A 15,756-nucleotide genomic window follows, 5' to 3' on the forward strand; every position below is an offset into this window, starting at 1 on the left:
CATGTGGAGGCCATCAGGTTTGCAAAGGCTCCCCAGCAAAGGTGCTACTAATCACTCTTATTCATCTCAGTGGGACATGCTGTCATCCTGCATAACTGCATATCTGGTTTCCATGCCATTTGCAACCAACTGATTGGTTGAAACATTCCTTTCCCTTTGTGACAGCAAAACAAAGGATTTATTATAACTGATAAAAAACCCATTGTCATGTAAATTTGAATAATAATAACTATATAACTACATTTACATAAGAAAGCACTATGCATAAGGATGTAGAATTCCTGTATGTCAAAGAGTGTCAATGGGGTGCAGGAGGGGGGGAGAGTTTAGATGGATCCCCTGTCCTGTAATGAATGCTAACCCAGGATTTAAATCTAAAATGTTGTAATGTTTATCCTAAGAGGAGCATTGACCTTATAGGTAATCATCACCCAAACAAACACTGTAGACCTATACAGAGTCATTTAACTGTACTTCTGATCTTTGGGTAATTCTCAAGTTTTCAGTGTAAATTTTCACAGGCTCTCTCTTGCTGCTTTTTAGCTTTGTGAACATTCTCCTTCCTCCTGGTGCCCAAGAGGTGGGGACCCGTTTTCGCTGGTGGCAGCCCAAACATGATGGTCTGGATCAGAGTGACTGGGCTATTGACAATGTGCTGATATCGGGGTCAGCTGATCAGAGGACTGTGATGTTGGACACATTTAGCAGTGCGCCACTGCCGCAGCACGAACGCTCTCCTGCAGACGCAGGACCCACCGGAAGGATTGCTTTTGATATGTTCATGGAAGACAGAACAACAGGTAGGACGAAAACCAGTGTTGTCCATGGTATTATTTTTTCTTCTCTGTGACAAGCATGAATTTAGCCGGAGAAGCATTTCCCAACATGGCAATTCAATAGTAGGAAAAGTTTCAGCCATTGAATTTCCTCCACCCATGCAGTGGTTAAAAAGAAAGAGAAATGCTGCCAAAAAAAAAATGATAACTGTAGAACAAGGCATAGGTAAAGCCATACATTTATTGCCATAATGTATGAGAATAGTGTCTCTGCATTAGAATGAAACAAATCATTCTTCTATTATAACCCAATAATGATTTAATAATCCAGTAACTGTTTTCGGCACTTAACACCATCAGTATTTTTAATTATCAAATACTGCAGTTTTAAAACATAGGTATGAATATTATTTTCTTCAGTGAATGAGCACTGGCTGTTCCATGACGACTGTTCAATTGAAAGATTCTGCGAGTCTCCTGATGGTGTCATGATGTGTGGTAGCCACGATGGCAGAGAAGTTTATGCTATCACCCATGATTTAACTCCTACAGAGAACTGGATTATGCAGTTCAAGGTAAACACCGCTTTCTAAAGCCTTCAGAGATTTACATTAACACCAGGGCTTTTTTCAGCTGGAACTCACCAGAACTGATGCTCCCCCCTAGGGAAAAAAAGCCCTGATTAACACCCTTTTAACAATTTTAATTTATTCTGTTGTGCCAACACTTTCCATGTGTTTTTGTGTTTCTTGCTGGTAGGTGTCAGGTGGTTCTTCCTTACTGGGCATTAACATGCTCCTTATCTGGATCAGGGCCCCACACCAATTTCCTGTTAAAAATCTCTCCCTCACTTGACTACTATTTGACTCTGAATGTAGCACCTTCAGCAGCAAAAAGAAAGAGGGGGTTTGATGATTTGGGGGAGTAAACTGGCATGGCACCCCAATCCAGACTGAGAGTAGGTTCAGAAAGAGAGCCCTGTAGCTGCTTTACTTTCAAAATAAAAGCGGCCAGTTTAAGGATGCCTCCCCCGAAAACATTAATAGTGCTACATGTAGTTTTCCCCTCAGCCTCTATAGTTGTAAATCTCTTACAAAAATCAGGTCTTGTCTTCCACAAAGAAACTGATCTTTTACAGCTTGCTTACCACTGAGCTGGAAAATCTCACTTGCAGGTACAGCGATAGAGCTCAACTACACCAAGAACACTGTATCTTAAGCAGATAGTTGTATAATTAATGAGACTAGCATGGAAGGAAGCCTGATAACTTGATAAGACACTGACTGGATAAGTCAGAAGATCAAGGTTTCTCTTTTTGTCCTTTCATTGGCATGCAATAAAATTCTGGGCAATCCTTCGTGCACCTCTGATTTTCCCCAATCAGTCTAACAGATAATAATACTCTGCTATAAATTTACATGAAAACCTCACTATTATTTTTTCTTGCTGGAAAAAACGATATCTGAAATGAAAATGTGTGTCACTTTTTACATGTACTACATTAGATTTCTGTCGGCTGTAAAACCTCAGAAAAAATTGCCCAGAACCAAGTCCATGTGCAATATTCTACTGACTTTGGAGTGAGTTGGAGCTACCTAATACCTCAGTGCTTACCTGCTGACCCCAAATGTTCTGGGAGTGTTTCACAGCCATCTGTCTTCTTCCCAACAAAAGGATGGAAAAGAATAACTTACCGTCTACCTGAAAGCCTAGTAGGAAAGTAAGTATAAATAATATCTGAGCTACTGATGTTATCAGAGTGGCCATATCGGTCTTCTAGACATATCCTTCCTTCTGTGAGAGTAGCAAAGTACCACACAGAAGCAATACTGATCAAGCTAAGGATTTGATGGCTCTGTTGCACCACGGTTCTGTGCTATGCATGCTGATGTTGCTAGTTCATTTGGAATGAAGACATCCATTACAAGGAACAATATAGTTAGTAGTTCCACAAGCAAGACTAGACAGTTTCCATTATTTTGGAAACTGGGAAACTGATTTCAGAATTCATATAAATGAGAACCATATATCCCTCATTTACATAACCTGTTCAACTGTAATAACTTATCTTCAGTCTCCTATCTTTCCATATAATTAAACTGTAAGACTGTCATCATGCAGTAGTGGCCATGTGAACGGCAGCATGATGACAGAACAGCTGGCAGGGAGCCATGCAACAGTTCGGCCCAGACAAGCTGCAGAGGAACAGCCAGGACAACCTGGGAGATCAAAGGCTGAAGAGGTGGGAGCTGCTCGGCCCTGCCTGTTAGTAATAATAATAATAATAATAATAATAATAATAATAATAATAATAATTTATTATTTGTACCCCGCCCATCTGGCTGGGTTTCCCCAGCCACTCTGGGCGGCTTCCAACAAAGATGAAAAGTACACTAAAATGTCACATATTAAAAACTTCCCTGAACAGGGCTGCCTTCAGATGTCTTCTGAATGTCAGGTAGTTGTTTATCGCTTTGACATCTGATGGGAGGGCGTTCCACAGGGCGGGTGCCACTACCGAGAAGGCCCTCTGCCTGGTTCCCAGTAACTTGGCCTCTCGCAGTGAGGGAACCGCCAGAAGGCCCTCGGAGCTGGACCTCAGTGTCCGGGCAGAACCATGGACCATGGTTTGGGCAAGCTGTAAGGGGTGTGTGCAGTTTGGCTGAGCAAACAAGTGGTGGCCAAGACCAGGGAGTGACAAGGAGGATGCAACTAGGGGCAAACAGGCAGGCTGGAAAGTTGAAGGTTGGATCGGCATGGAGTGGGCTTTGCAAGCCTTCTCACATTCCCCTTGTCACCTCTGCCATTTACAGGCAGGAAGGGTAATCACCCCTTTGTCTTGTCCCTGCAATGCTTCTTACTCTGGCTTCCCACAGCAATGGCATTAGTGACCATGGGATGGGACCGAAGGAGAGAAAGTTTTAGGTTTGGGCAATGTATTGAGGGGAGAAGGAGTGCAGTTTGGATGTTCTGTAGGAAGAAGGGGGAGCATGGTTTAGGCCAGTGCTTCTCAAGACACCTGATGTGGTGGACTGGCAACTTTTTCCCAGTGTGGCAGGGACCTGTACCATACTTGGTCCCTAAAACATCACACTGAACCTGGGCTGTGGTGGAGTCACTGTAGATTGGCAGCTGATGGCTCGTGGACTGACACCGGTCCATGGACAACCACTTTGTGTAGCACAGCTTTAGGTGGTCTGGAGGGGGAGGGGAGCACAGATTGGGTGATCTGTAAGGGGATGGTGTTTGGGTGGTCCATAAGAGGAAGGGGGTTGGGCAAGATGTGATGGGTTGTGTGGTTGGATGAAGTATAAAGGGTGGGGGTTGGCAAGGGGATGGGTGGTTTGAGGGGGTGGGGAGTGGGCCAGGTTGGCAAGTAATGGAAGCAGGAATACACACCCAACTGCATACAAAATTATCTTGTAACATCTGTTGAGAGACACGTCCTATGGCCTTCAAGTTTATGTATGCATATTATTTGTGTTGTGATTTTTGCTTATTTTCTCTATCTCTGTTTATGTGTTAACTCAGCCCAGTACGGTTTAGATTTTATCAGAAGTACTCTGATATGCAATGGGCCATTGACAATTTCTATCTTGGACCTGGTTGTGTAGACAACTGCAGAGGCCATGGAGACTGTCTGAAAGAACAATGTGTCTGTGATCCAGGTTTCTCTGGTCCAAACTGCTACTTAACTCAGACTTTGAAGGTAATCTAAATATCTTTTGGTGCAGGCTGTACTGAATATGCGGGATAGAAAGTATTTTAAAAACTAAATACGCGTCTGTGCTAGAATTAATCTTCACATGCAAGTACCAATAAACATTAAAAAAAATGCAAAACCTTTATTTATTTTTTGTCTGATTAAAGCAAACATGACACTTGTGTTCCAACAAAATATACTTTACATGTAAAATTACTCTTGGCATACTATAGGAGTGAAAAAACATATTTTTAAAAGCTAAATGTCTATTCCTTTTACAACTAAAATTTGAGTTGGTGACTGGCTTCTCAAATGTTAAAATCCTTTAACAGACTTTCCTGAAGGAGCGCTTTGACAACGAAGAAATTAGACCGGATTTATGGATGTCTCTGGAAGGAGGCACTGCTTGCATGGAATGCGGGATTCTAGCAGAAGACACAGCGCTGTATTTTGGAGGCACTACAGTGAGACAGGCTGTCACTCAAGACTTGGATTTGCGAGGTGCAAAGTATGTCAGGTTACTTAATAGAGTTGAACATAGCTAATATATTTTAATGAAAGTTTAAATAATGACAGAGCGGCAGACTGAGTGGCTGTGGGAACAGACAAAGGTATATGAGCCTTTTACCCTTAAGGCACTCACTCAGAGTCAGGTCAGGAAGGCAGAACTTGGAAGAGTAAGTGAGAGAATCAATTCACTGGCCTTCATAAAAAGAGTCGTTAAATTATTATCATCCACAGTTTCACAACTGCACAAAGCATGATTCACATTCTTAAATGTCTATATATTCAGCGACTGCAATCCTGCATACATTTTTAGTCGCCTCACTTGAAATCAGTAGGTTTGGTATGTCACCAGTATGAAGGATTTAAGCCTACAAAATGTAATGTGGAATAAAAGGCAGGGGAGATAAGGAATGCTTTGAAAGCCCCAGTGTAATTAGTTGTACTTTCTAACAATGAACACTGGCTGTCACTCTGGTGTCACAGATGGAAAGGACAAAAGAAGTCTTGGTGGGGATAGTGGGAAAATAATTGCCGTTGATTTGTTGGGACCCACTAGTAGGTCATGGCCTGATCCAAGCTACAGTAGACTGAGCTTGCATATGAGGTACTGAAATGGGGCTAAAGACAGGGCTTTTCTTCAGCCAGAACTCACCAGAACTCAGTTCTGGCACCTCTCAGGTGGGCACCATTTCCATCATAAGAGATCGAGGGAGGCGTTCATGGTGAGTTTCAGTACCTTTTTTTCTAGAAAAATAGCACTGGCAAAAGAGTACCCTGTAGTGTTTCTCCTAATACCATTTCAAGGACTGTTTGGAATTAATAGGTCTAAGTTAGTTGTGTCTGTTAATTTTCGACTGTTTTCTCAGGGTAGGATTAACACTGAAGACAAACCCCAAGTTTCCTTTATCCATGGAGATATATTCCTTCTGCCAGAAGGAAAGGGGGAGGGGAAGATTTATAGTGAAGTTTCTTTGAACATGCAGAAGATTGAGGCATATGGTTGGGGCACAAGGTTGTCATGTTTATTTTTAAAGTGTGAGTTATAAGTGTTTGTGCTCCTCCCCAGAGTCGCTATAAGTTAAATCTTCAGCTGGGGTAATGAATGAATCTTGTTGGAATGGCACATGCTTGTAAATGTGTGTGCGCACAGGAAGGTGCCATACATTGCATAGCTATCCATTTTACATGCTTGGGGAGTAGTTTGAACTGTTCACAACATATATGACAGTTACGTTACAAGAATTACAAATTCTTGTAGTTTTAGGTTGTATCACATTTGTTTTCCAGGAACTAAAAGTGGCATACATAAGTCCCACTCCTTTTACATTTTTACCCTCCTAGTAACCCTGGCTGGATCTAGACACGTCAAAGAAGCGATTCAGTTCAACGCATTGCAAACTAATACTGTACAGGGAAATCTGGTAGAGAAAGATGGGACTCCACAGCGCCACCTGGTGTTACAGTGTTATATCGCATATACAACGCATATAAAACGCTTTTCTTTACCAATCTAGCTGAGTCCCCTGTGAAGTAATTTAGGATGAGAGTCAGTGACTGCCCAAAGGTCAACAAGTGAAGAAGTAGGGACATTTGCTGATCCACCTCAGGCATTAAAATGTATTTGGCCAGCCATACAAGGGACAAGTGTTCACTAGTTGATTCCTACTGTATTTGGGGACCTGAGAGCTCCAGTTATCAATATTGCAGGCCAGTGACCCCTCTTCTAATACAGATGTCATTTAACTATGCAATAAAGACTCATTACAGTTTCAATTCTGCATGTATTTTATACTCACCATGCAACTGATTTAAGGGTTCTTCCTTGTTTTGTATATGTTGTCTGAACTTGTTTCAATTTCATTTATGCGGGGAAATGTCTACTATTTCCTTGGGAGCATACAATTATTATGATTACCCACCAATGTCTTTTCATTCAGATTTTTACAATATTGGGGAAGAATTGGGAGTGAAAACAACATGACAACATGTCACAGACCAACATGTCGGAAGGAAGGAGTTCTGCTGGATTATTCAACAGATGGAGGCAAGGGTCTATTTTAATGATATCTAATAAATATTTCTGCTTATATTTAAGCACCGTACAGTTTCGGGGGGAAATCAAAAAAAACATTGCCCCCAGACAGAGGTATGATTTGCAGCAGAGCAGAACCCTTGCTCTTGAAATTCAGTTACCTGAAAGTTATAGTTATCTAAAATCACTGGCTGCAAAAGCAAGCCCCTAATTCAGTATGCCTAGACGGCCTCTTTTCTGCCTTTTGTTCTGGTAACACAGACGCACAGGCACTAAAATGTGGTGTGGGAGGAAGGATAACAGTAAATCTTAAATCTGTGCTATATGTCAATATAATCCAGTGAAAACAAGCACTCTAGTTTATTGAAACTCCTCTGATAATCCAGATATTTTGGGTGTCTCCCATGCCATTTGGATGAATAAAATGGTATGGTGTTCAGAAATATATTTTCATGCCCTCATTCTTGTCCTTGAACAATATTTTCCTGCATTTCAGAAGAAACTGGATGAACTGTTCCTCCTTTAACTACATGTCTTGTTGAAGACAATGGAACTGCTTATTCTTAAGAATCACCCATTGTTGCACAATAAATATTCTGTTGGAAACTCTTCTATAAATAAACAGGACGTAACTTCTTTAAACTCACGTTATTTTTGTTATAAGGCAACTGACATTTAATCTGACAGCTAGCCACCTGCTGCTCTCCTGATACCATGTACGTGTTAAGGGGAATGTAAGTTGAGTGATTGTGCACATTCACCAGAACGCATGGAGAATGTGCACATAACCCTTCTATGAAGAGGTGTGCACATTTCCAAGTCAACATACATAATCTCCATACAACAGGCTTTGGGGGATGTGCATATATTGACAATGTATATTGACTGGGAAATGTGCACACCTCTTCATGGAAGGGTTATGTCAGGCATGTCCAAGCTTGACCCTCCAGCTGTTTTGGGACTACAATTCCCATCATCCCTGACCACTGGTCCAGTTAGCTAGGGATGATGGGAGTCGTAGTCCCAAAACATTTGGAGGGCTAAGTTTGGCCATGCCTGGGTTATGTGCACATTCTCTACGAGTCCTGGTGAATGTGCACAGTAGCCCGTTGTTATGCATATTAACCACTCAACTTACATTCCTCTTAATAGCTTCACTGTCAGTGTAATATTTACACTGCACATGGTGAATCTCCTATACATTCCTAGTGAACAAAACTACCTCAGAAAATATTATTAACGAAAAGTGATGACTTCACAGTGCCAAAGAAGATTATGCAACCACTTAATCAAATGGACATTACACCAACAGTTCTAATCAGTACACTTACAAAAATCTTTAGTATCAAGGTGTTAGTAGGGAAGTGTTTGTCGTCTATTATCATATCCATTTTCAGGCATCTATAGTTATGACTGGTTCAAAGCCACCCACTGAATAATGGTGGACCACTTGAATCCAGTCTCAACATGAGTTCTCAGATATTGATTAGTTCTTACTTTACCTTGAATCTTTGTTCTGTAGGAATATCTTGGACACTGCTCCATGAGATGGATTATCAGAAATACATCTCCATCAGACATGATTACATCCTGCTCCCAGAAGATGCTCTGACCAATACAACTCGCCTGCGTTGGTGGCAGCCATTTGTAATTAACAATGGAATTGTGGTCTCGGGCTTTGATCGGGCTCAGTGGGCACTGGATAACGTACTGATTGGAGGAGCAGAGATCAATCCAAGTCAACTGGTGGATACATTTGATGACGGTAAGAGTCGAGCAAGTCACCATTTTTTTCATCATTATGCTTTGTTGATTGACGGAGTTTCAAGTCCATATTTGAATTTTTGTTTAAAGAAGACACAGGGGACTTTTTAAATAAGTTTTTTTTTTCCAAAAAATAAATAAATTGCTCATAATAAAATATATATTACTCTTGTAAAATAATGCAAAGGAAGCTTCCTAGATATAGATATTATCACCATATTTTGAAACAGTGGCGTAGCGTGGGGATGCAGGGGGGGGCCGGCTGCACTGGGCGCAACATCTGGGGGTTAGGGTTAGGGGGCGCAAATCCACGGGTTAGGGAGCGCAAATTACTTGCCTTGCCCCGGGTGCTGACAACCCACGCTACGCCACTGTTTTGAAATTGAATAGTTTTAACAAAATAGTTCTGAGCACCAAAGGTCGGCAAATGCTACGACTAAGAGGGTGGGGGTAGGGACTGAGCTCCCCCACCCATGTGGGCCATTTTGTCAGAGCTAGATACCTATCAATCAACTGGTTGACCCAACTTCAAAGGAAAGAACCTGGGATGAAATTTAAATTCTGAAAGCAGGGATTAGCTAACACTAGGGAATACCCAATAAGGAACTGGGTAATGGAGCTGATCCCAGGAATCCCCGCTTTGGGAAGGGATCAACTACACTATGGAGTTCCCGATTGGGAATTCCGCAGTACAGCTGATCCCTGTGAGTTTTGTTGTCAGCACCAATCAGCTGATTGGTACTGAGAGCATCCCTGAAGGTTGCTGGTCGTTCTTTTTCAGCTGCATCTTTACTTGCCCCATCCCTGATGTCACATGTCAGGTGTGGGGCAGGTGGACATGATTTGATGACAATCCAAGTTAGGACCCCTACCAGCCTACTTTGGCTGTGGGAAGGAGGTTCCCCACCACTAGCTTAAATATTCATAGAGGGTTAAATGTGGTCAATATGCCACCACTCCTACTTTTCCTAATGCCTTTGGGAAGGTCAGAGGCAGTGTAAGTTAATTAGCCACTGCCTGTGGTTTCCTGAATGCCAAGCATAAAATGATAAATCTAACAAAATCCAGTGCACAGTCTGAAGGCACATGAGGTCACCACCATGCTGAAGTTATGCATGAGTCTGGTCAGTATTTTGATGTGTGACCATGTATGTTTTCCATTATGGAAAAAAAAATACTGTACATGTACACCCCTTCTCAAAGAACTCTGGTGGGAGAAGGATGAAAAGAACACCAACAATATATGTCTTGTCTGTCTGCCTATCACTTTTTGGAATATTTTATCATTCTATTATGAATATACAAAAAAAAATACTTTTATATATTTAGTACGTATTGGAACATTATGAAACTTCTCTTTAATTCTGTCTAATTGATGTTAATAGAAGGCATTTCCCATGAAGAAAACTGGAGTTTCTACCCAAATGCCGTCAGGACTGCAGGCTTCTGTGGCAACCCATCATTTCATCTCTACTGGCCAAATAAGAAAAAGGATCAGACGAACAATATCCTGTCCTCTCGGGAACTCATTATACAACCAGGATATATGATACAGTTTAAAGTAAGAAGCTTCTGTTCTTCCAAAGTAAAATGTTGAGTCCATAGACATCAGGTTTGCCTAGAAATTCTGACAGGGTCAAGTGGGATGCCTGGTTCGGATTTCTATCAAATATTTACTGCATATTGCTTATTAGAATTTATTGGAATCACATTAGGGTGTCTAACAATAACACTGATACATAAATACTACTTCCATTCAAAGAGCACTGTCCAGGCTTTAGAAACAACTAGAGGAAAGAGATATTTTATTGTGCTCCATTTATCTCAGGGGCAACCTTTTCCCCCTCACAAGTGGAATGTCATTATAATAGCACTACATTTACTAGAATGTTGATTAACTGAAGCTCATGAAAATTTAGGATGCCTATTTGGCTAGTAAACATTGGCTCACCCATGCAAAAGGTTATAACAGACAGGGGAAAAGGAAAGAAAGAGAACATCAAAGCTGGAAGGATGTTGCTTTAATTTTAGTTAAAATTGAATTGCTACTGTGTTTGTTTCAGATTGTAGTTGGCTGTGAAGCAACATCTTGTGGAGACCTCCATTCTGTGATGTTAGAATATACCAAGGATGCTAGGTAAATCTATGTCCACAGTGAAATATATTGTGGAATGGGCTTGAAAACTTGAAGTAATTCTTTAAAAAATCATTTTATATTATACATTTAAATTATATACAGGCACACAGTTCAAGAGGCCCAAAATATACAAGTAGATTAGCATATACTTAAACAGTAAAATCACTGTTTGGAGCCATCCAGTATCTTTTGCTGTTTTATTATTATTTAATTATGTTTTTCAGATTCAGGTTGACTGGTTTTATTGTATATTTCTGTTGTATGCCATCTTGATATATGTATGAAAGCTTGGATCATAAACATTCAAATGAATGGTAAATAAATAAAATAAGATCCAAACATCATCATAAGAATGCAATAAATATATAGAAAGAATGAGTAGCTAAAGCTGTCCTAAATTCATCATTGCAGATTTCTTTGGAATCTGACATATCTTGTTAGACCACTTTTCTTAATTAATTATCTATGCGATCAGAAGATCCTTGGAACTAGCTTGGCCCCCTACCCATTATGGAATTAGAAATGTGGAATTTGCAGGAATTCACTTGACACTTCAGGGTTTAAGTCATGAATGTGCCTGTGAAACTTATTGAACCAAAACATCCAGTCTACATGGGGACCCTGTTCTTACCAGATTTATTCCACTGCTCCTGACAAAGTTCCTATATAATGAGATTAGGATAAGAAAATCTGTAACGGGGCAAAGAATACAGGACTTCAATCTTTGTCTGTTTATAACTCTACTTGAAAGAATATTGTTAAGGATAATATTTTTTTAAAATACACCCATTTCCATGACATTTAGTAGCTACTCAACTTTTTATTATTCTCTTCAGCTGTTGTAACAATATTATTTCCTTTGCTTCTTTCAGGGCAGATTCATGGCAGCTTGTCCAGACACAATGTCTTCCATCGTCTTCTAATAGTGTTGGCTGCTCCCCATTTCAGTTCCATGAAGCTACTATCTATAACTCTGTCAACAGCTCCACTTGGAAGAGAATAACTGTCCAGCTGCCAGATCATGTCTCATCCAGGTAGGTTACTGAAAGGTCATCTTATTGCATTGCAATAAAACATCATCTGCTTAGCTGGCACTGGTTGAGGGCGCAGAAGAAGAGGCAATTTAAAACATTATTTTCTCTCTGCTCTGGTACATAATCAATATTATTGGGGAAATATTTCCCCACAGTAAAAATAAATAGTGTTTCCAAGAGAATGTCTTGGAGGTTCAATGCTTCAGCAGACACCCTGCTCCATTATTTGTGATATATTGGACAAAATAACGTTTGTGATTTTAATGCCCTGCATCTTCCACGGCCCCTTGAAACAGAGGCTAGCAAATGTTGTAACTGTAATACACAGAAGGCAGTAAAAGAGCACGCAAGGCTGCAGGATGCATATACATGGTAGTCTCTATCCGTTGTCTAGCATGCCTATAATGTGTGCCAATATTACAATAAAACTTTTTTGTGTTAGGATGTATTGTTTGTTACAATTATATCTCATCTTTCCTCTAAGGAGCTCAGTGTGCCATGTATGGTTCTCCCTCTCCCCACTTCATCCTCACAACAACTCTGTGAGGCAAAGGGAGAGAGGGTCTGGCCCAAGGTGACCCAGCCAGAGAGCTTCCTAGCTGACTGACAGTTCGAACTCTGGTCTCCCCAACATAATCCAGCCATTCCTCTCTGGCTCATGGTGGCTATTTTATTTGCAGTGCGACTCAGTTCCGGTGGATACAAAAAAGAGAAGATTCAGAAAAGCAAAGCTGGGCAATTGATCATGTGTACATTGGCGAATCCTGCCCAAAACTCTGTGGCGGCCATGGATACTGTACGACTGGAGCCATTTGCATTTGTGATGAAGGATACCAAGGTGTCATGTTCCATTATTATTATTATTATTATTATTATTATTATTATTATTATTAAAACCTAGTCTATTGAAACTAACTCAATATTACACAGCAAAAAGGGTCTGGAATCCACCATGCTTCAGAGGAAATCTGCTGAGACTCCTAGGCAATGTGTGGCTGGTGCCTGAAAAGTTTGGAAATGTGAATACAGAGACCATCTTTCACCTATCAATAATAGTACTCGACCTAGCCCTTCCAAAAAAAGTGTACTTGCTTGCACAAATCACAGGCTGCGGTAGCAGACAGTATGCCGGGGAGGCGGCACTCAGCTGATCTCCTGGCAGCCGAGCTGCTATTGTTTACCAGGAAAGAGAGGGAGAGGGATGGGGAGGTCAGCAGAACCAATCTGGTAATTCTGCCAATGTGTTTGCACCATGCTGACACCTACCCTTACCTGCTGTCAGGTGAGTGGCATTGTTCCTTCATGCCACCAGCTAATGACAGGGCACCTAAAATTCAAATAGCCCTACAGTTCATATTCATGGAAGCCATTTCTGTTTTCAATTTTGAATTGGAAAAATTCAGTCCTGCAGGGGTGCAGCCCTCCAATAACAGTCCAGCAAAGCACCAGAATAGCTACATGAGAACTGCCATTTAAATGATTGGTTAACTACAGTGATAAATCCCTCGGTGTGGTTTGGGCGGTGTATAGCCCAAATACCATCAGTAATGAGAGAGAGAAATGTGAGGGTTTCCACCGCCCCATTACAAGTACTGTTCAGAGGAATTAGTTCTGGGTTCCTCAAATGTAGTGCTACACATTCAGCAGACTGGTGGGAACAATGTACTCCTAGGGCTGTCTGGGATTAACATTTACTAAGGATAGTGAATTTACCAAAAAGCATATTTACCAAAGAGCATTAATCTGTATTCCCAACATGTGCAAACATAACCAGTGTCCTATCAATAGTGTTTCTGCTCTGAAAAGGTTATGTCTGTGAATGATGTCGTTTTAGCTGGCAAAGACGAAATCACTAGATAAAATACAATCTCAAGACAAGTATGATGCATTATGGCAACTACTCTCGAATATATGTGTGAAATAAGATGCTTGATCTACCACCATGTATTTATTTTTTATATAGGGCTAAAACTGGGAAAGAAAATATATGGCATTTTAAACATAGCTTATTTGAAAACCAATGAATGTTTATAATTTAATCAGTCTACAAATAAAAGAGCCTGTATCTGAGGACTTACAAGTGACTTTCAGTGTTTTAAAGTGTCAGGAGAGAAAGAGCTTGGTGCTCTTCTGGGGTAATATTTCAAGTTGAGCATCAAGAGCTTTCGCTTTCCCTCAGCCCCAAGTTCAAGGACTTAACCTGAAGCACAGGCTTTTCTTAACCAGGAACATAAATTCTCAGTTAGAGTATCTCAGTGTTGTCAGCATTGTAATTTTTATTTATTCCTTTTCAGGGGATGACTGCTCTGTTTTCAGCCACGACCTTCCCAGTTATATTAAAGATAATTTTGAATCTGCAAGAGTAACTGAAATAAACTGGGAAACTATCCAGGGTGGGGTTATAGGGAATGGATGTGGGCAGCTAGCACCGTTTGCACATGGAGATTCTCTGTATTTCAACGGATGCCAGATAAGGCAAGCTGTAACTAAGCCCCTGGATTTGACCCGAGCAAGGTAATTTTGTGTTGCCATGAATCTTAAATATATATTTTTCAATTTGCGTGAGAAAGTTAGTGTTGAACACAATGACATTCAGTGATATTAGGGGTACAGGTGGAATGGAAATAACCTTAGGAAATAAAATTACAGGGATTGTTTTGCAACATGAGTTCTGTTCTGTTGTTCCCTCCACTCATTTGGCCTAGACCAAATGGTGCTATGGCTAGATGAGCTCACCTCCAACACAGAGGCATTCAGTCAGAATGCTGAATGAAAAGGGGGACCTACCTGCACATAGGCGCCGACTCCATGGGGCCTGAGGGGGCCCGAGCCCCCTCAAAAATTCATTTGGGGGGGCTCAGCCCCCCCAATAATTTAAGAAAATTATTACCGTAAATTTCGCTCTATAACACGCAGATTTTTTCTCCTAAAAAGTAAGGGGAAATGTCTGTGCGTGTTATTGAGCGAATGTGTGGTCCCTGGAGCCGGAGCGCAGGGGTAAAAATCAGGCAAAAATAAGATCGGCGGTCGGGCGGAGGGAAGGCGGAAGCTGCTGCTTTCCTGCATTCTGCCTCAGGGTCTTACTGCCCACCTGCTTCTGTTGCTGCGTTTGCTCAAACTCAACAAAGAGCAGGGAATCCCCTGCCCTCCTGGCAAGCAGAGGGTTAAGGAAAGGATCGAGTCCTTCCTTCTAATTCTTTCCTAGTCACACTGCGTGCCGGCTCCAGCCCACCACCTCCTCCTATCCGTGCTCTAGGGACTCGCAGGTGGGAGAAAGAGAGAGAGGGCTGGCTTGGGGGGACCGGGACTGTTGCCTTCCTTTCCTCCCCCCCACCCTGTTAAACGCCTTCCCTGCATTCTTAGCCAGCTGCTTCTCCGCACACCCCTCTTGTGCTTCTTGTCCCTTCTGTGTTTTTCCTTCCGTCCCCATTTAAAACGTGGTGACAAAGCACGGATCCACATGGATCCTCAGGATTTTTGCATTGGGTCACCCCAAATTCACCATCAGATCACATTACATGTTCATGGCTACAGTCTGTACCAAAAAAATCACGCACCCACTGTTGCCTGGAGCTGCAATGGTGCAAAAACGTGGTTACAAAGCATGGATCCACAGGATCTTTGCACTGGGTTACCCCAAATTCACCATCAGATAACATAGCATGTCCATGGCTACAGCCTGCACCAAAAAAATCACGCACCCACTGTGGCCTGGGGCCACAATGGTGCAAAAACGTGGTTACAAAGCACGGATCCACATGGAACCTCAGGATTTTTGCATTGGGTCACCCCAAATTCACCAT

At 41.5% G+C, this 15,756-nt stretch overlaps 1 protein-coding gene across 3 annotated transcripts in view; it reads left to right on the forward strand.

Moving 5' to 3' along the window:
* RELN (reelin) overlaps positions 1-15,756 on the forward strand; it is a 308,114-nt gene that overhangs the window by 277,788 nt on the left and 14,570 nt on the right. For all 3 annotated transcript variants that reach the window (XM_081879038.1, XM_081879039.1, XM_081879040.1), the window contains 12 exons: positions 544-800; positions 1,197-1,351; positions 2,282-2,496; positions 4,308-4,485; positions 4,812-4,987; positions 6,924-7,030; positions 8,541-8,783; positions 10,168-10,343; positions 10,846-10,919; positions 11,792-11,953; positions 12,634-12,791; positions 14,248-14,467. In XM_081879038.1, coding sequence (XP_081735164.1) covers positions 544-800; positions 1,197-1,351; positions 2,282-2,496; positions 4,308-4,485; positions 4,812-4,987; positions 6,924-7,030; positions 8,541-8,783; positions 10,168-10,343; positions 10,846-10,919; positions 11,792-11,953; positions 12,634-12,791; positions 14,248-14,467 — 2,121 coding nt within the window. The remainder of the gene's footprint in view (positions 1-543; positions 801-1,196; positions 1,352-2,281; positions 2,497-4,307; positions 4,486-4,811; positions 4,988-6,923; positions 7,031-8,540; positions 8,784-10,167; positions 10,344-10,845; positions 10,920-11,791; positions 11,954-12,633; positions 12,792-14,247; positions 14,468-15,756) is intronic.

Source organism: Podarcis erhardii (assembly GCF_964252035.2).
Source record: "Podarcis erhardii genome assembly, chromosome: 10".
Classification (NCBI taxonomy): domain Eukaryota; kingdom Metazoa; phylum Chordata; class Lepidosauria; order Squamata; family Lacertidae; genus Podarcis; species Podarcis erhardii.